This window comes from Papio anubis, chromosome 5, assembly GCF_008728515.1.
Source record: "Papio anubis isolate 15944 chromosome 5, Panubis1.0, whole genome shotgun sequence".
NCBI lineage: Eukaryota > Metazoa > Chordata > Mammalia > Primates > Cercopithecidae > Papio > Papio anubis.
Genome location: NC_044980.1, coordinates 55298684 through 55320537, shown reverse-complemented (window position 1 = coordinate 55320537; position 21854 = coordinate 55298684). Strand labels below are relative to the sequence as shown.

At 38.9% G+C, this 21854-nt stretch overlaps 1 protein-coding gene across 2 annotated transcripts in view; it reads left to right on the top strand.

Annotated features, from left to right (window-relative positions):
- The window catches only part of DEPDC1B (DEP domain containing 1B), a 115328-nt gene that overhangs the window by 34143 nt on the left and 59331 nt on the right, over positions 1-21854 (top strand). For both annotated transcript variants that reach the window (XM_003899703.5, XM_031666179.1), the window contains exons 3-6: positions 16529-16664; positions 18447-18574; positions 19188-19318; positions 21257-21304. In XM_003899703.5, the coding sequence (XP_003899752.1) occupies positions 16529-16664; positions 18447-18574; positions 19188-19318; positions 21257-21304 (443 nt within the window). The remainder of the gene's footprint in view (positions 1-16528; positions 16665-18446; positions 18575-19187; positions 19319-21256; positions 21305-21854) is intronic.

Here is a 21854-nt window from a genome sequence, read left to right as displayed (position 1 = left end):
CTTCTTTCTCACCTCACGAATGTGGTGTCTTTGTGCTTCTTGGCCTGTCTTTCTACATGAGGTTTCATCCTCTAGGTCATCTCCATGTGGGTTGTGCTTCTTGTAGCATGATGGTCTTAGGGTAGTCAGTGCCACCTCTGAGCTGGAGGCCAACCAACACAAAATCAGTCACTAAACAAAACTACAACCAAGGACCCTCACAGAGTCCACTTCACTCCCCTGCTACCCTCACCTGAGCAGATGCTGGTATTCATGGCTGAGGGACCTGAAGATAGATCACATCACAGGAGTCTTAGCAGACACTCCCCCAGTACCAGTCCAGAGCCCAGTATGCACAGGGTGGCTAGACCCAGAAGAGAAATAATAATTACTGCAATTTGGCTCTCAGAAAGCCCATCCTTAGGGGAAAGGGGAAAGTTCCATATCAAGGTGTTATGCGGGGCGGGGCAGCGATCTTTGTTCTTAGAGCTCCCAAGATGGGGGCGGGCCGCTCCTAAGATGACAGCAAGCCTTTTGTTTTCTGACCTGGGGTTCTTGGCCTCACGGATTCCAAGGAATGGAACCTTGGGCCATGCGTGAGTGTTATGGCTCTTAGAAGCAGTGGATCATGAAAGAGAACCGTGGAACCCAGCGACTAGTGTGCAGCTCAATTAGGATGAACCCTGGGGCCTTAGCCATGCAGGAACAATGGAGAGCCTTTAGCCTGATCAGTAGTGGCAGTGGGCTCCTCCCTGGATCAGAAGCACAGCTTCCGGTCCGGAGGGATGGAAGTCAGCAGGCAGTCTGTGATGGCGGCAAAGAGCAGTGGTGGAGGGCGAATGAAAGCTCAACTTGGGATGTAACAAACACGGACCATAAGAGTGTGCTCAAATCGAGATGTAACAAACACGGACCACTTCTGTTCAACATAGTACTGGAATTCATAGCTGGAGCAATCAGAGAAGAGAAATAAATAAAGGCATCCAAATAGGTAAAGCAGAAGTCAGACTGTCACTGTTTCCTGATGATATGACTGTATACATAGAAAACTTTAAAAGACTCATCCAAAAAGCTCCTGGAACTGATCAGTGGATTCAGTAAAGTTTCAGGAAACAAAATTAATGTACACAAATCAGTAGCACTGCTATACCCCAACAGTGACCAAGCTGAGAATCAAATCAAGAACTCAATTCCTTTTATAGTAGCACCCCCCCAAAATAAAACCCAAAAAACTTAGGGAATATACCTAATCGAGAAGGGGAAAGCCCTCTACAAGGAAAACTAGAAAACACTGCTGAAAGAAATCATAGATGACACAAACAAATGGAAACATATTCCATGCTCACGGATGGGTAGAATTAACATAGTAAAAATGACTGTACTACCAAAAGCAATCTACAAATTCAATGCAATTCCCATTAATATATCACCGTCATTCTTCGCAGAACTAGTAAAAACAATCCTAAAATTTATGTGGAACCAAAAAAGAGCCCACATAGCCAAAGTAAGGCTAAGCAAAAAGAACAAATCTGGAAATATTACATTGCCTGACTTCAAGCTATACTATAAACCTATAGTCATCAAAACAGCATGGTATTGGAATAAAAAGGCATATAGAGCAATGGAACAGAATAGAGAACCCAGAAATAAAGTGAAATACTTACAGCCAACTGATCTTCAACAAAACAAAGAAAAACATAAAGTGGGGAAAGGACACCCTATTCAACAAATGGTGCTGGGATAATTGGCAAGCCACATGTAGGAGAATGAAAACTGGATCCTCATCTCTCACGTTATGCAAAAATCAACTTAAGGTGGATTAAAGACTTAAATATGAGACCTGAAATTATAAAAATCGCAGAACATCGGAAAAACCCTTCTAGATATTGGCTTAGACAAAGACTTCGTGAACAAGAACCCAAAAGCAAATGCAACAAAAACAAAGACAAATAAATAAATAGATGGGACTTAATTAAACTAAAAAGTTTCTGCATAGCAAAAGAAATAATCAGCAGAGTAAATAAACAACCCACAGAGTGGGAGAAAAATGTTCACAAAGTATGTACCCAACAAAGGACCAATATCCACAATCTACCAGGAACTCAATCAAACCAGCAAGAAGAAAACAATCCTATCAAAAATGGGCTAAGGACATGAGTAGACAATTCTTAAAAAAAGATATGTGAATGGCCCACAAACACATGAAAAAAATGGTCAACATTACTGACGACCAGGGAAATGCAAATCAAAACCACAATGTGATACCACCGTACTCCTGCAATAATGACTATAATCAAAAAATTAAAAAAAATAGATGTTGGCATGGATGTGGTGAAAAAGGAACACGTTTACACTGCTGGTGGGAATGTAAACTAGTACAACTATGGAAAACAGTGTGAAGGTTCCTTAAATAACTTAAAGTAAATCTGCTATTTGATTCAGCAACCTCATGACTGGGTATTGACCCAGAGTAAAGGACATCATTATACGAAAAAGACACTTGCACACACATGTTTATAGCAGCACAATTTGCAGTTGCAAAAATATGGAACCTGCCCAAATGCCCATTAATCAACGAGTGAATAAAGAAAATGTGGTGTGTATATATACCATGGAATACTACTCCACCATAAAAAGGAACAAAATAATGACATTTGCAGCATTCTGGATGAAATTGGAGACTATTATTCTAAGTGAAGTAACTCAGGAATGAAAAACGAAACATTGTATGTCTTCACTCATAAGTGGGAGTTAAGCTATGAGGATACAAAGGCATAAGAATGATATGATAGACTTTGGGGACTTGGGGAATGCGTGGGAGGGTGATGAGGGATAAAAGACTGTACATTGGTTATAGTGTACACTGCTCCGGTGATGAGTGCACCAAAATCTCAGAAATCATCACTGAAGAACTTATTCATGTATAAGTAAACAAATAAAAAGCATTCTACAAAAAAGAACCCTTAAAAACTGAGTTCCTAGCCATGATGGGATAGGGGGTTGGACAAACTTCAATATGTCCATTCCTTAGTAACCTTTAACCAGATTTCTTCCCTAAGGAGTAAGCAGAAACCAGCTCTGGAAAACAAGAAACAGACGACTCATTGCTTTATCGTCTTAAGCCAGTCATCTGAGGCTGTGACTGGACTCTTCCCACTTGTTTTGCAATTTCACAATACATCCCTTGCTGAAAACTGGCCACCATCTCCAGACCGGTTTTGGCTGACTGCTGGAGGATACACAGTGATGGTTTTGTGTCCTCTGCTTTGTGTTTTGATATCAGTGGGCTGAAAACTCCATCCTCAGATCATGCTAATGCCACCATTTTTTGAACATGCAACCCACAAAAGGTACATGAAGCTCAATTGCACATGTGCATATTTCTCATTTCATAAATATTCATGACTCTTCCTTTGGCTTATTAAATATGCATATTTGGACACCTCGCTCAGCAAAAATTCCTGTTCCCTTTACCCCTCCCTCAAAGTGCTTGCTCTCAGCTGCTTCTGGAGGCTTTGCTTCCCAAACTGTGGGATGGCCAGCCTGCAGACTGAAACCCTTTATGAGAGATAAAGCTCTTCTTTTCAAATTTATCCACCTCATCATTCTTAAGTTGGCACAATCCACACCTGGTTATTGCAGCTGTTATAAAAGAAACCAGTTGTCATTTTCATCGTTCATCCTGGGAAATTTGTTTGCCAGATCCACTTTTTCTAGTTTCCCTATTACCACAGGTGACAGTTTTACTGAAATTCATGCCACTGTGCAACACAGATTTTTTTCTCCACCTTCCATACTGTTTCACAACAACTTCCTTACTGTTCTTTCAGCTTCTATTAAGAAGCCCTTCTGAGGCCCTTCATGCATCCATTTCACTGCCCGGTCCTGTTGCAGATGCCACAAATTTCGTTTCTAGTTATCTGCTGTTGTGTAATAAAACTATGTCAAACTTAGTGGATTAAAACAACTATTGTAGTTTTTTCATTTTTATGGGGAGGGGGGGTGTTGTTACCCTTTGGTATTATTCATAATATCCTAGAGAGACATTACTTCAAATATCACAGTGGGTGTACACCATGTGTGTACACCGTAATACTATTCGTAACATCCTAGGGAGATATAACGCCTAATATCATATAGTGACTGTACACCATGTGTATATTCCCTTGATAATTATTTGTAATACCCAGGATAAATACTGTTTCTAATATCACAGAGAATGTATACCCTGTGATATTTTTCATAAAATTTTAGGAAGATATTGCTTCTAATATCACAGTGGGAGTACAAGATATGTGTACATTGTGTGATGTTATTCCTTACATCTTAGGGAGATATTACTCCCAATATCACAGTGGGTGTACACCCTGTGATATTATTAGTAATACCTTAGGAAGCTATTACTCCTAATATCACAGTGGGTGTCCACCCTTTGATATTATTCATAATATCCTAGGGGGATGTTAATCCTATTGTCACAGGGGGCGTACACTCTGTTACATTATTCATAATATTCCGGGGGATGTCACTTTTTTTTTTTTTTGAAACAGAGTTTTGGCTTTTGTTGCCCAGGCTGGAGTGCAATAGCACGATTTCGCCTCCTAGGTTCAAGCAATTCTCCTGTCTCAGCCTCTGGAGTAGCTGGGATTACAGGCGCATGCCACCACACCCGGCTAATATTTTGTATTTTTTGTAGAGACGAGGTTTCACCGTATTAGTCAGGCTGGTCTCGAACTCCTGACCTCAGGTGATCCCACCGCCTTGGCCTTCCAAAGTGCTGGGATTACGGGTGTGAGCCACCACACCCGGCCGGGATGTCACTTTGGAAGTCACAGGGGGGTGTACACCCTGTGATATTATTCGTAATATCCTAGGTGGATGTTACTCTTCATGTCACAGGGGGTGTTCACCATGTGAAACTGTTCAGAATATCCTCAGAGCATGTTACTTCTAATGTCACAGGAGGTGTACACCCTATGACATTTTTCATAATAGGAAGATGTTACTGTGCAATTATTAATAATATTCTAGAAGGATGTTACCCCTAACATCACAAGGGGTATACACCATGTGTGTACACACCCTGTGATATTATTCATAACGTCTTAGGAACATGCTACTCCTAATTTTACAGAATATGTACACCATGTGTGTACACCCCCTCCGATATTATTCATAACATCCTAGGGGGATGTTACTGCATATGTCCAGTGATATTATTTCTAATATCTTATGGGGATGTTGCTCCTAATGTCACATGGACTGTACACCATGTGTGTACACCTTCTGTGATATTATTCATATATCCCAGAAAAATATTATGCCTAATGTCTCAGGAAGTGTAAACCATGTGCAAAAACCGCCTTTGATGTTATTTGCAATATCCTAGGGGGATGCTACTTTTAATGTCACAAACGGTGTACAAAATGTCACGGGGGTGTACGCCTTGTGATATTATAATATCCTAGGAGGATGTTACCCCTAAGGTCACAGGGTATTTACACCCTTCAATATTATTTGTAATCTTACAGGGACATATTACTTTAAATATCACAGTGGATGTGCACCATGCGTGTACACTCTGTGATATAATACCTTGTATCCCAGGGAGATATTACGAGTAATATCACAGTGAGTGCACACCCTGTGATATTATTTGTAATGTCCTATGAAGATGTAACTCCTAATATCACAGAGGGTGTATACCCGGTGATATTATTTGTAATATCCTAGGGGAATGTTACTCCGAATGCCACAGGGGGTGTACACCCTGTGATATTATTTGTAATATTCTAGGGGAATGTTACTTTTATTTATTTATTTTTATTATACTTTATATTCTAGGGTACATGTGCACAGCGTGCAGGTTTGTTACCTATGTATACATGTGCCATGTTGGTGTCCTGCATCCATTAACTAGTCATTTACATTAGATATATCTCCCAATGCTATCCCTCCCTCTGCCCACCCCACAACAGGCCCCGGTGTGTGATGTTCCCCTTCCTGTGTCCAAGTGTTCTCATTGTTCAATTCCCAGCTATGAGTGAGAACATGCGGTGTTTGGTTTTCTGTTCTTGTGATAGTTTGCTGAGAATGATGGTTTCCAGCTGCATCCATGGCCCTACAAAGGACATGAACTCATCCTTTTTTATGGCTGCATAGTATTCCATGGTGTATATGTGTCACATTTTCTTAATCCAGTCTGTCATTGATGGACATTTGGGTTGATTCCAAGTCTTTGCTATTGTGAATAGTGCCACAATAAACACACGTGTGCATGTGTCTTTATAGCAGCATGACTTATAATCCTTTGGGTATATACCCAGTAATGGGATTGCTGGGTCAAACGGTATTTCTAGTTCTAGATCCCTGAGGAATTGCCACACTGTTTTCCACAATGGTTGAACTAGTTTACAGTCCCGCCAACAGTGTAAAAGTGTTCCTGTTTCTCCACATCCTCTCCAACACCTGTTGTTTCCTGACTTTTTAATGATCGCCATTCTAACTGGTGTGAGATGGTATCTGACTGTGGTTTTCATTTGCATTTCTCTGATGGCTAGTGATGATAAACATTTTTTCATGTGTCTGTTGTCTGCATAAATGTCTTCTTTTGAGAGGTGTCTGTTCATGTCCTTTGCCCATTTTTTGATGTTTTTTTTTTGTTTTTCTCTTGTAAATTTGTTTGAGTTCTTTGTAGGTTCTGGATATTAGCCCTTTGTCAGATGAGTAGATTGCAAAAATTTTCTCCCGTTCTGTAGGTTGCCTGTTCACTCTGATGGTAGTTTCTTTTGCTGTGCAGAAGATCTTTAGTTCAATTAGATCCCATTTGTCAATTTTGGCTTGTGTTGCCATTACTTTTGGTGTTTTAGACATGAAGTCCTTGCTCATGCCTATGTCCTGAATGGTGTTGCCTAGGTTTTCTTCTAGGGTTTTTATAGTATTAGGTCTAACATTTAAGTCTGTAATCCACCTCAAGTTAATTTTTGTATAAGGTGTAAGGAAAGGATCCAGTTTCAGCTTTCTACTTATGGCTAGCCAGTTTTCCCAGCAGCATTTATTAAATAGGGAATCCTTTCCCCATTTCTTGTTTTTGTCAGATTTGTCAAAGATCAGATGGTTGTAGATGTGTGGTATTATTTCTGAGGGCTCTGTACTGTTCCATTGGTCTATATCTCTGTTTTGGTACCAGTACCATGCTGTTTTGGTGACTGTAGCCTTGTAGTATAGTTTGAAGTCAGGTAGTGTGATGCCTCCAGCTTTGTTCTTTTGGCTTAGGTTTGTCTTGGCAATGCGGGCTCTTTTTGGGTTCCATATGAACTTTAAAGTAGTCTTTCCCAATTCTGTGAAGAATGTCATTGGTAGCTTAATGGGGATGGCATTGAATCTATAAATTACCTTGGGCAGTATGACCATTTTCACGATATTGATTCTTCCTATCCAATAGCATGGAATGTTCTTCCATTTGTTTGTGTCCTCTTTGATTTAATTGAGCAGTGGTTTGTAGTTCTCCTTGAAGAGGTCCTTCACATCCCTTGTAAGTTGGATTCCTAGGTATTTTATTCTCTTTGAAGCAGCTGTGAACGGGAGTTCACTCATGATTTGACTCTCTGTTTGTCTGTTATTGGTGTATAAGAATGCTTGTGATTTTTGCACATTGGTTTTGTATCCTGAGACTTTGCTGAAGTTGCTTATTAGCTTAAGGAGATTTTGGGCTGAGATGATGGGGTTTTCAAAATAGACAATCATGTCGTCTGCAAACAAGGACAATTTGACTTCCTCTTTTCCTAATTGAATACCCTTTATTTCTTTCTCCTGCCTGAATGCCCTGGGCAGAACTTCCAACACTATGTTGAATAGGAATGGTGAGAGAGGGCATCCCTGTCTTGTGCCAGTTTTCAAGGGGAATGCTTCCAGTTTTTGCCCATACAGTATGATATTGGCTGTGGGTTTGTCATAAATAGCTCTTATTATTTTGAGATACAGTCCATCAATACCGAATTTATTGAGAGTTTTTAGCATGAAGGGCTGTTGAATTCTGTCAAAGACCTTTTCTGCATCTATTGAGATAATCATGTGGTTTTTGTCTTTAGTTCTATTTATATGCTGGATTATGTTTATTAATTTGCATATGTTGAACCAGCCTTGCATCCCAGGGATGAAGTCCACTTGATCATGGTGGATAAGCTTTTTTTCTGTGTTGCTGGATTTGGTTTGCCAGTATTTTATTGAGGATTTTTGCATCGATGTTCATCAGGGATATTGGTCTAAAATTCTCTTTTTTTGTTGTGTCTCTGCCAGGCTTTGGTATCAGGATGATATTGACCTCATAAAATGAGTTAGGGAGGATTCCCTCTTTTTCTATTGATTGGAATAGTTTCAGAAGGAATGGTACCAGCTCCTCCTTGTACCTTTGGTAGAATTTGGCTGTGAATCCGTCTGGTGCTGGACTTTTTTTTGTTGGTAGGTGTTAATTATTGCCTCAATTTCAGAGCCTATTATTGGTCACTCAGGGATTCAACTTCTTCCTGGTTTAGTCTTGGGAGCGTGTAAGTGTCCAGGAATTTATCTATTTCTTCTAGGTTTTCTAGTTTATTTGCGTAGAGGTGTTTATAGTATTCTCTGATGGTAGTTTGTATTTCTGTGGGATCGGTGGTGATATCTCCTTTATCATTTTTTATTGCGTCTATTTGATTCTTCTCTCTTTTCTTCTTTATTAGTCTTGGTAGCAGTCTATCAATTTTGTTGATCTTTTCAAAAAGCCAGCTCCTGGATTCATTGATTTTTTTGAAGGGTTTTTTGTGTCTCTATCACTTTCAGTTCTGCTCTGATCTTAGTTATTTCTTGCCTTCTACCAGCTTTTGAATGCCCTTGCTTCTCTAGTTCTTTTAATTGTGATATGAGAATGTCAGTTTTAGATCTTTCCTGCTTTCTCTTGTGGGCATTTAGTGCTATAAATTTCCCTCTACACACTGCTTTAAATGTGTCCCAGAGATTCTGGTATGTTGTATCTTTGTTCTCATTGGTTTCAAAGAACATCTTTATTTCTGCCTTCATTTCGTTATGTAACCAGTAGTCATTCAGGAGCAGGTTGTTCAGTTTCCGTGTAGTTGAGCAGTTTTTAGTGAGTTTCTTAGTCCTGAGTTCTAGTTTGATTGCACTGTGGTCTGAGAGACAGTTTGTTATAATTTCTGTTCTTTTACATTTGCTGAGGAGTGCTTTACTTCCAACTATGTGGTCAATTTTGGAATAAGTGTGATGTGGTGCTGAGAAGAATGTATATTCTGTTGTCTTGGGGTGGAGAGTTCTGTAGATATCTGTTAGGTCTGCTTGGTGCAGAGTTGAGTTCAATTCCTGGATATCCTTGTTAACTGTCTTGTTGATCTGTCTAATTTTGACAGTGGAGTGTTAAAGTTTCCCATTATTATTGTGTGGGAGTCTAAGTCTCTTTGTAAGTCTCTAAGGACTTGCTTTATGAATCTGGGTGCTCTTGTGTTGGGTATATATATATATATTTAGGATAGTTAGCTCTTCTTGTTGAATGGATCCCTTTACCATTATGTAATGACCTTCTTTGTCTGTTTTGATCTTTGATGGTTTAAAGTTTGTTTTATCAGAGACTAGGATTGCAACCCCTGCCTTTTTTTGTTTTCCATTTGCTTGGTAGATCTTCCTCCATCCCTTTATTTTGAGCCCATGTGTGTCTCTGCATGTGAGATGGGTCTCTTGAATACAGCACACTGATGGGTCTTAACTCTTTATCCAATTTGTCAGTCTGTGTGTTTTAATTGGAGCATATAGCCCATTTACATTTAAGCTTAGTATTGTTATGTGTGAACTTGATCCTGTCATTATGATGTTAGCTGGTTATTTTACTCGTTAGTTGATGCATTTTCTTCCTAGCATCAGTGGTCTTTACATTTTGGCATGTTTTTGCAGTGGCTGGTAGCGCTTGTTCATTTCCATGTTTAGTGCTTCCTTCAGGGTCTCTTGTAGGGCAGGCCTGTTGGTGACAAACTCTCTCAGCATTTGCTTGTCTGTAAAGGATTTTATTTCTCCTTCACTTATGAAACTTAGTTTGGCTGGATGTGAAATTCTGGGTTGAAAATTCTTTTCTTTAGGAATGTTGAATATTGGCTCCCATTCTCTTCTGGCTTGTAGAGTTTCTGCTGAGAGATCCGCTGTTAGTCTGATGGGCTTCCCTTTGTGGTAACCTGACCTTTCTCTCTGGCTGCCCTTAACATTTTTTCCTTTAACATCAGTGAATCTGACAATTATGTGTCTTGGAGTTGCTCTTCTCGAGGGGTATCTTTGTGGCATTCTCTGTATTTCCTGAATTTGAGTGTTGGCCTGCCTTGCTGGGTTGGGGAATTTCTCCTGGATAATATCCTGCAGTGTGTTTTCCAACTTGGCTCCATTCTTCCCATTCCTTTCAGGTACACCAATGAGACGTAGATTTGGTCTTTTCACATAGTCCCATATTTCTTGGAGACTTTGTTCATTTCTTTTTACTCTTTTTTCTAAACTTCTCTTCTCATTTCATTTCATTCATTTGATCTTCAATCACGGATACGCTTTCTTCTAGTTGATCGAGTCGGTTACTGAAGCTTGTGCATTTTTCATGTAGTTCTCGTGTCGTAGTTTTCAGCTCTATCAGGTCATTTTGGTGATTCTAGTTATCCATTCGTCAAATCTTTTTTCAAGGTTTTTTGCTTCTTTGCAATGGTTTCGTACTTATTCCTTTAGCTTGGAGAAGTTTGATTATCTGAAGCCTTTTTCTCTCAACTCGTCAAAGTCATTCTCCATCCAGCTTTATTCTGTTGCTGGCGCGGAGCTGCGTTCCTTTGGAGGGGGTGAGGCACTCTGATTTTTAGAATTTTCAGCTTTTCTGCACTGCTTTTTCCCTGTCTTTATGGTTTTATCTACCTTTGGTCTTTAATGATGGTGATGTACAGATGGGGTTTTGGTGTGGATATCCTTTCTATTTGTTAGTTTTCCTTCTGACAGTCAGGAACCTCAGCGGCAGGTCTGTTGGGGTTTGCTGGAGGTCCACTCCAGGCCCTGTTTGCCTGGGTATCAGCAGCAGAGGCTGAAGGAAAGTGAATATTGCTGAACAGCAAATGTTGCTGCCTGATCGTTCTTCTGGAAGCTTCATCTCAGAGGGGTACCCGGCCATGTGAGGTGTGAGGTGTCATCTGCCCCTAGTGGGTTATGTCTCCCAGTTAGGCTACTAGGAGATCAGGGACCCACTTGAGCGGGCAGTCTGTCAGTTCTCAGATCTCAACTTCTGTGTTGGGAGAACCAATACTCTCTTCAAAGCTGTCAGACAGGGACATTTAAATCTGCAGAGGTTTCTGCTGCCTTTTGTTTGGCTATGCCCTGTCCCCAGAGGTGGAGTCTACAGAGGCAGGCAGGCCTCCTTGAGCTGCGGTGCCTCCACCCAGTTCGTGCTTCCTGGCTACTTTGTTTACCTACTCAAGCCTCAGCAATGGCGGGGGCCCCTCCCCCAGCCTTGCTGCAGCCTTGCAGTTAGATCTCAGACTGCTGTGCTAGCAATGAGGGAGGCTCCGTGGGCGTGGGACCCTCCCATCCAGGTGCAGGATATAATCTCCTGGTGTGCTGTTTGCTAAGACCCTTGGTAAAGCGCAGTATTAGGATGGGAGTGACCCGATTTTCCAGGTGCTGTGTGTCACAGTTTCCCTTGGCTAGGCAAGGGAATTCCCTTCCCCCTTGTGCTTTCCGGGCGAGGCGATGCTTCACCCTGCTTCGGCTCTCTTTCAGTGGACTGCACTCTCTGTCCTGCACCCACGGTCCAACACGCCCCAGTGAGATGAACCCAGTACCTTAGTTGGAAATGCAGAAATCACTCGTCTTCTGTGTCACTCACTCTTGGAACTGGAGGCTGGAGCTGTTCCTATTCGGCCATCTTGGAACCCCTCCTCCTCCCCCACTCCCCACTTTATTTTTGAGATGGAGTCTGGCTCTATTGCCCAGGCTGGTGTGGTGCAGTGGCGCAGTCTCAACTCACTGACATGTCTGCCTCCTGGATTCATGCAATTCTCCTGTCTTTGCCTCCTGAGTAGCTGGTATTACAGGCACACGCCACCACGCCTGGCTAATTTTTGTATTTTTAGTAGAGATGGGATTTCACGATGTTGGGCAGGATGGTCTCAAATTCATGACCTCAGGCAATCCACCCACCTTGGTCTCTGAAAATGCTGGGATTACAGGTGTGAGCCACTGTGCCTGGCCCATTGTAGTTTTTACGTAATTGTGTGGATCAGGAATTTTGGAGGGTTGCTTAGGTGGGCATGAACTGGGGCTGCTGAGGCTGGAGAATCCACCTCCAGGAATATTTGTTTATTTGCAGATGTGGAATTTTGGTGCTCCTTTACCTCAGTTTCTTTCCTTGCAGTATCTCGTCTTCTAGGGCCTCTTCCTGTCGCTTAGATATTTCACAACATGGTGGTCTCATGATGGTCATACTTCTTATAAGATGGCTGGTTTCCAAGAGGGAGCTTCATAATAATGAGTTATACAAGAGTGAGAGTTTCAAGAGGCAGGAAGAGCGTTCTAGCCAGTTAGGCTAGTGCTTCTGCCTTATTGTATTTATCAAAGCAATTATAGGGGGCTCACCTAGACTTGAGAGGATAGAGAAAGACGCTCTGCCTCTTGATACAGTAGTGGCAAGATCATGTTGCAAAAGAGCATATGGTTAGGAGGTATGATTGTAAACACCTTTGGAAATATGGCAGGCTGAACCAGGATGCAATTTCATTTTTTCCAAATAGGTAACCAGTTGGCTCAGTACTATTTATTTAACAGTCCATACTTTCCCATTGATCTGTAATGTCTGCTCTATCATAAATCATGTTTCTAAAGAGTAATGTTTATTTGTTTTGAATTCTCTTTGTCTAGACCCATGATTTGCAACTGGGGGCCATTTTGCAGAAGACATTTGGCAATGTCTGGAGAAATGTTTGGTTGTCACAACAGGTGTGTGTGTTGTGTGTAGGGTGCTACTGACATCCAGTGAGTAGAGGCCAGGGATACTTTGCACTTAGCAGCATCCCCCAGTGCACAGGACAGCTCCCCACAACAAATAATTATCCTGCCCTAAATGTCAACAATGCGGAACTTGGGGAAGTATGGTCTCTGCCATTAGTATTGCCCTATTATGTTAGTCTTGATATCTCATAGGGCAAGTCACCTCACTTTGTTTTTCTTCTTTAAGAATGTCTTATTTTTGGGCCTTTGCATTTTCGTATAAATTTTAGAATCAGTTGATCTTGTTTCTTGTTTTTTTTTACTTTAGAGATGGGGTCTCGCTTTATTGCCCAGGCTGGTCTTGAACTCCTGGCCTCAAGTGATCCTCTCATCTCAGCTTCCCAAGTAGCTGGGACTACAAATGTAAGTCACTGTGCCTGGCTTGGAATAAGTTTACCATGTTTCATAAAAATTTTTATATTAATGTTTTTATTAAATTTTCATTGTAACTATGTATCTTCATGGGGGAAAATTAACATTGTATGATATGGAATCTTATTCACTAAGCTGCACACAGTGGCAACTACTTGTAATACCAGCTACTTAGGAGGCTGAAACAGGAGGACAGGAGGATTGCTTGAGCCTGAGTTTAAGATAGAATCTTATTTACCATCATAATATAGCTATCAATTTAGTTCTTCTTTAATGTCTTTCAATAAAATTTTATAATTTTCTTTTTAGGGGGCACACTGTCTTTTTTTTGCATAAATTTTTATAATTTTCTTAAATCCTTTGATTTAAGATTTGGCTTGCAAATCCTTTGTGTAAGATTTAATTTGGCTTGCAAATCCTTTGTGTAAGATGGTTTGTTCTCTTGGCCAGTTGTGAAGCTTTTAAATTAGTTGCTTTCTTCTTTTGAGCCTTAATTTCTCTGAGCGAAAAATGTGGCATTTGAACTGGATCATCTTTAACAGTTGAAATATTACATTATTAAAATGTTAGGATTAAATTACTAACTTTCAATGCCCAAAATAAAAGTATTCCACTGGAGGGAGCTCTTCTGCATTTTTTCTCAGGCAAAGTTGTCAGACTGCTGTGAAAATAGATAGCACATCTTCTGTTGGTAACTGCAGATGTTACTGACAGCAAAGATCTCTTCTTAGTGTGGAGGAAAAAAGTGATTTCCTGGTATCTCTTCAATCACAGTTTTACACATAACAAATTCTACTTTGGTCTTTGGAAGATATTACTTTTTTTCTGGTTATGGGAATATAAGAAGCATCTTTTTGGACTTAGGAGAAAATTTATGGGTCATCCAATTTAATTCCTTCATTTGACAAATAAATGAATTATTATTTAGAGAGACTTATACTTTCTAAAGACACATAGACAGTTTGTGAGAAAGCCCGGAACTCAGGTCTGAAAATCTTTGTGTCATAGTTGAGGGGATGAAGTGGGAGCGTAAACAGAGGGCATTAGTGGTGGGATGGGAGTAGGGATTTTGTTTAGTTTTGAATGAACTGAGAGGTGGATGATCTGTGAACATATCCTATGTGTATGTGAGCGTGTATTCACATAAACATGCATAAATGCTGTACTTTGTCTGGAAATGGGCATTTGTTGGGATTGTTGACTTGTAAGAAATATAATTGGACTTTTATAAGCCACCCTTTATTTACAAAGAAAGATGCTTTGGCTATAGAGATTCATTTAGTTTATATTTTGGAATCTTTTGGGAACACCTGCCTTGGTAACTTGATTACCAAACTTTAAGCTATCTTTAACTTGATTCAGTGATTTCCAGATCTCTCTCTTTTTTTAACTGACCCCAAACTGATGTTTAAAATAGTTCTTGGATATTCTTTTCAGAAAAGATGAAATGCAACTTTTCTCCACTAGTCATTCCTTTTCAAATCTATTGTGACTGTTTTTGAAACGTTTCTCTATTTGAAGATGAGAAATTATAGTTTTTGTCAACCTTCAGAAGTTCATACTTGGGACATATTCCTGCAAGAAAAGACAGATTAACAAGAGAAAAACGAGCAGGTTTGTTAATGTGTGCAGTGCACATTCCATGGGAGAAAAATAACTAGATGCAGTGCCTTAGAGTCCCAGCTTATATCAGGTCTTCAACAAAAAGCAATAAATTTTAGAGAAGCATCAGGACACATTAAAGCAGTTTAAGGCTTCCAAAGACAGGAAAGTGTGGGAAAGTATTTATGGGGAAACTAATAAAGTCTGCTTAGATGCCTCTGGTGCAGTCTCTAAGCTGATAAAGGTTGTAAAGGAGAATTTACATACTGTTTTGAGGCAGGAAAGAGGGAAAGATCGACCTTTTGTCTTTATATTAATAATTCTCCTGCTCTTAGACAGAGGAAAGAGTGCTTTTCTGTATTTGCTTCAAATGGCCTTTAGATCCAAAAAATTATGTCAAAGAGGAATATTTTGAGGTGACACATTCTGTTTCCTTTAGTACTCTTGTTTGTGATTCTCTGGATTCACCTTCATATAAACTTCCCTTGAACACTATAGACATTTTATAATTCTTTATTTCTGCATTTGCTTTGAGATAAGGTCTTTCGTTATTTGTATGATTTTTTTTTCTATGGATAATATGGATTAAGCTGTTATTTTGGCTTAAGTAAATAAAAAGTCAAAATAAAAGTCAACAACCCACTGCCTTTTATATCAACATTAAGAACTAGAGTTCTTACATTGCTTTTGCAGTGCAATGTAATGCATTGTATCCTTTTCTAACAAGCCTACAGAAAAAGATTCTCTGATAAAAACTATGTATTCAATCACCTTTCTGTTATTTACCAGGTATGGTATAGAGCAGTTTTAAAAATTAAAATTTATTTAGACTTTTAGGTATTAGTCCAAGGAGTGATGCTGTCAATACACAGGAAGGCTAGGAACAGGGGAGAGTGTGGAAGGGCAGAATAAGGACATGGCCACTTTCTAGCTCCTTCCAAGATGGGTTTCTAGACCGAAGCTCCAATCTCAGTGTGAAGTGCTAGATATTCAATGGAAAAAGGATTAATCTTTATTAGAAATAGTAATACAAGTGAAAATTAAGCCAAATGATTTTTGTGTTAATGTATTCTTTCTTAGCAAGTATTACTGAGGATTTCTCTACCAGTAATTTCTATATGCAGCTCACCATGTATGCATTTTGGCTGGAGTTATGAGGCAGTAAGGATTTTAGCTCAGTGAAAGAAATGGCTTAGTCTAGCATCTCCTTAAGAACCTCTTTGATCATGGACATCACATGATAAGAGAACAAGTTTTGTTTATTTATTTAAAAATGTGCCACATATTCAATTCCTGTTTTTCTCCATAGATGTTATTTGATGGGCATAATGAATGAATATTAAAAAGAAAACCATATTATTGTTGGGTACAATTAATCATGTGTAATAATTTGATTAAGTGTGAGCTCATTTATTATCTGAAGTTTGTAATTACTGTATAACTTTACAGGTACACAAAAGTGGAGACTATTGTTAAAATATCTGTGTCTCCCACTGACTGCAGTAATAGAGAATTTCTTCTTGGGTTTTAGATTTCCTCCTTCTTCACCCCTGAAACCATATCCAAAGAAACCCCCATACCAAAAGGATGTTATTAAGTTTCCAGAATGGAATGATCCCACACCAGGCACTTCACAAGAGAACATCCCAGTGAGGCCAGTTGTGATGGTAAGTGCCATAACTGAAAGACGGAGGGGCTGGCAGCAGGGAGAATCATCCATGAACTCTTAGGCTTGGTCTGTCTCTCTGTGGTCCTTTATGAACAATAGGTTAAAGGTACTTCAAAACAAAATCATACCTGCCAACAGCTGGGAGACCGGTAACAAAGAAAGACTGACTCTTGCAGTTTTTCACTCGTGCGTGTAAATAGTTGTTGTATTGTTTAGGGCAGCAGTCCCCAACCTTTTTGGCACCGGTGATGGGTTTCGTGGAAGACAATTTTTCCATGGACCAGGGCTGCTGGGGTGGGGATGGGGGTGGTTTCGGGATGATTCAAGTGCATTACATTTATTGTGCATTTTATTTCTGTTATTATTACGTTGTAATATAGAATGAGATAATTATGCTACTCACCATAATGTAGAATCAGTGGGAGTCCTGAGCTTGTTTTCCTCCAACTAGATGGTCTCATCTGGGGATGATGGGAGACAGTGACAGATCATCAGGCATTAGATTCTCATAAGGAGCACACAACTTAGATCCCCCAGATACACAGTTAACAAAAGGGTTCACGTTCCTGTAAGAATCTAATGCTGCGGCTGATCTGACAGGAGGTGGAACTCAGGCAGTATGTGAACAACAGGGAGAGGCTGTAAATACAGATGAAGCTTCACTCACTTGCCCAACGCTCACCTCCTGCTGTGCAGCCTGGTTTATTATAGTCTATTAACTGATACCAGTCTGTGACCTATGGGTTGAGGACCCCTGGTTGGGGGATAACAAGAAAAAATATCTACATGTTCTGTACAGATGAAACCATCCATTTTTTCCCCCTGAATATTTTCAATCTGTGGTTGGTTGAATGCAGAGATGCAAAACCCATAGATATAAAGGGTCAATTGTATATGGCAGCTGTTTTTGTATGTTCAGACTGAGCAGGTTTTTGTTAAAGCTCTCATGTAACCGCCTTTTCCTGTATGTTCGATAATTTATTACTCTTTTTCCTCTTTGTCTCTTCCTCCTAAACTTCGTTATTATTGCCAGTTGAGGGTAAGAAGATTAGGGCATGGAATATTGTGGAATAGCCCCTGACCAAATATATAAACAAAGGTAGATTCTTCTAGTCTTGGAAAACCTAAGCTCATTATAGAATTGACTGCCTCTTTTTTTTTTCACATTTTTTCCTTAAAATATCCCCAGTAGAAGACCACCAGGATTGAGGTAATGCTAAAAAGCAAACAAACAAAAAAAACCCTTCTCTTCCTTTTGCCATCTTCAGCTGTCCTTGTGGAGCCTTTTGCAGATGCCTAAGATTTGGGGGCTACTTTCAAACATTGCACTTACTTGATATTTGCTTATAAAAAAATAGACAACCCTCAAAAGTAATACATTTTAATTTCATTTTCAATAATCAATCTGTACTGTGTGTGAATTTAGATATGTATTCCTTAATTTTTAATTAACAAACTTTTATTTCACTGCTATGTCACTGATTAGTTGAAACATTCACAGGGAAAATTAGCAGTTAATGCCATACTTATTGCCATAGCTCTTTTGTAATTCATGAATATTCATTTATAATGTGACCTAGTCTTAAGAATCACTCTTTGCTTCTCTGAGGTTCATGCAAAGAAAGTTAGTTTATGTTTCTAATTATTATTTTAAATCAAATTACAGGTGACCAAATCAAAGACATTTCTCATAAAAATCACACCACCTTATATTGAAATATTTATTCTCTCTCTTTCTACTGTTTCTCCTTCCCTCCCTTCTTACATCCCCCTCCATTAGAATTCTGAGATGTGGTACAAGCGTCACAGTATTGCTATTGGAGAGGTTCCAGCTTGCCGTCTTGTCCACCGCAGACAGCTGACAGAGGCCAATGTAGAAGAGATATGGAAGTCTATGACATTATCATAGTATGTACAGTTGATATTAATGAGAAATTTTAGAGATATTGTTTCCTATTTTGCTACTTCTTCACTCTCTGCATATTTAATTTTCTGAAATTGTATATAAATATCTCCACTTTGCATTATTTGCAGTTGTGCTCAGTCAACATAGTTTAGCGGAATTCTGGGGATTATCTCCTGCTATTTACATAATAGTTAGGAGTTTAAAAGTTCTTAAGTGTAATAAAATACATAATAGAAAATTTGGTCTCCTAGATATTGATGTACTATTTGTACAAAGTTAATCATATACAGGAAAATTTTGTTTCTCATGAAGATATGCTAATAGTAGTTTCTTATCATTGGGTAAGTTAGTTTTTGTGTTGTAGTAATTTTACTTATAAAATTACTTTCTTGTCATTTGGCGTATTACTAAATCTGTGAAGCAAAATGTTAATAGCAAAAGGATATCTTTTACATTTGTTTTATTGTACTCCATTTCTACCCTTTTTGTCCCACAAAGATTGGGTGCAGTGCATGAAAATAAAGCATTATGAAGACTGATTTTTTGTGGTACCAGGTTTTTGAGTAAATATAATATGAAAGAAAGAACTAATTAATATAATTACTTATCTTTTAGTTTACAGAAAATTCTTGGCCTGGATTCCTTAGAAGAAGTTTTAGACATCAAACTTGTCAATTCGAAGTTCATCATCCATAATGTATATAGTGTTAGCAAGCAGGGAGTTGTTATTCTTGATGACAAGTCAAGTAAGTGCATAAACATAATTTTGTTACTTATTGACACAATATATTGGCTGCATAGGTCCATCAGCTCCTGTTTGACCCTTCCCTAAACCCTGAATAAGTTTGTTCCTTCATTACATATATTCTTTCTAATACCTTTTAACAAATTGTTTGGATTAAGGCAATGTCATAGGAAGATGAATATCTAGGAATGAGAGCCTCAGCAAAATCCTTCCAGAAGCTAGTTCAGTGGTAGCCACCTTGGGCATTAAGTGGTTCCGTATTCCCAGGGAGATCTCTGAAAAGTGAGAATATTCAAGACATAACTAAGAGTTTGAGTCAGTTTTTAGGTGGGCACTGGGATCTGATTGCTTTTAGAATTCTCACTTACGTGTTTGTTTTGGTTTCTCTGTGTTAGATTTTCTGGAATAGTCTTGGTTCTTTTTAATAAGGTAGTTTTTAAAATATTGATGTTGCTTTAATTTTTCATATTTCCCACCCTGGGCCAGTTTACAAATCAGAAAAACAAAACAAAATAAAACAAAACATATAACAGCCACCTAACCTGGTTTTTGATTTGTACAAATGTGGTTAGGGTACTGACAGTGGACCACAGCCCCCACACTGATTTTAAATCTTTCTGTGGATAAGGACCAGATTTGGATGGGCTCATTGATTTGTTCTTCCTTTAGTTCAAACCCTCGATGCTGGGAATTGGCTGGAACTTGATGATCTTTGGATGTGAGAAGATGGCATAATACTTTTTGACTTTTTAGAAATATGATTAAATTTAGGGTGGGAGGCTCCTGGGAAGCAGACAGAATATAGCAGAATAGCCTGAGCAGCGGTGAGAGGGGAAGAGATTTTTCTAGGCCATGTTTGCTGACAGGAGCAGAACCTGCAGAACCTATCTTCAGACCTGAAACACTTCTTTTATAGTCACTATATAAGGAATGGAGAACAATGAGAATAAGTTTGTGGTGACTTTATGAGTTGTGAAGTTAATATCAACATACAAAATTAAGTTCCATAGAAGGAGGGGGAGAGTGCAGCCTTTGAAATACGTCTAAAATTCCTCCACATTCTCTGAGTGTAACAAATTAATACTTTTAGTTATCAGTTAGATGATCAATCATCTTTCATTTTATTAAGTAAGATCTTAAGAAAGAAGAGAGCATTTTACAAGACTCCGGTTCGTTAGATCTAACACAATTCAACAAGTGTCTTTGCAGTTTTACAGAAATAGAGAAGGTGAAGTGGCAGCCCGAGTGCTAGTCCATCTCATCAGATGTCTGTGGCAGGGCCTGGAGGGAAGAGATTCTGTATCAAATGGTTCAGCTGGGATTTTTTTGTAGCAGTGTTAGGTTACTGTTATTTAAAGGTTGTCCTAATACTAATAGCCTAACATTAATATGTAAGTGGAACTTTCTTGGCCTAAAGCTTTTGAAAATGGAAACATGTAAAATGATACTTATATTGCACCTACAGAATTACCCTTTTTGTGGGGCTGGTGGTGTTTGGTGGACTCGTTTCACAAATGTGTTTGATGACTAATATTTTTTCTTTTCTTTTTCTTCTTTTAATTCTTAAAATAATTGGTTTCTCTTTTGGTTTGTTTGGAGCAAACTGTGTGTGTGTGTGTGTGTGTGTGTGTGTGTGTGTGTATATATATATATACACACATATATATATATATATTTTACTGTAGCTTTAAAAGGTGCATTGTGTCCTTAGAGAAATCTGTAGGCATGATTTATGTAAGCACATGTTGTTACTGCTGCCAAGGAAAGATTTCCATCTTTTAAATGTTCTCATTACATAAATTGGTGATTTGTGATTAGCAGATATGGTTCACATTACTTGTGCAAGTAATGCATTCTTATGATACCAAGTATGTATATGATTTATTGAGTTATATGGAATTGAATTAAAATTTTCTTCTTCTTTTTATTTTTCCTTCAGAAGAACTTCCTCATTGGGTGCTGTCAGCTATGAAGTGTTTGGCAAATTGTAAGTACTAATTATCTGACAGTTTTGTGAAATTAACAGAAATTAGTGCCCTAAATTAGAAAAAATTTCTGCTCAATGGCCTGAACATTGATTTGACACCTGTGAGACTGGCAGTTAATTATTTTGGGACTACTGTGCTTTTAGTGATAAATTTGTGACTTAGTGAAAGGACTGAATTCTAGAACAATTTTAAAGGAGTTTAGTACTTGTACTTTCTAGTAGATCCATCCACACTAGTTCTAATTGCTTCATCACAGGATGAAGGATGGTTTGGAAGGAGAAGAACCTGCATGTAGAGAAACGAGAAAGACTATTCCAGCAATTTGGATGTTAGATGACAGGGCCTGGACCACAGTGGTCCCTGTGAGGATATTTATAGGTATATGAAACCATTTCATAGGCATGTGATTTCGAGATCATTGAATATCATAGGTACTGTGAAGGCATTAGTTGTTATAGTATCTCAGAAACGCTACCATTCTTCTGGGAATTTTCAGACGGGTTAACCCAAAGAAGGGATTTTAATGATCAATGGCTTAACCCAAACAAG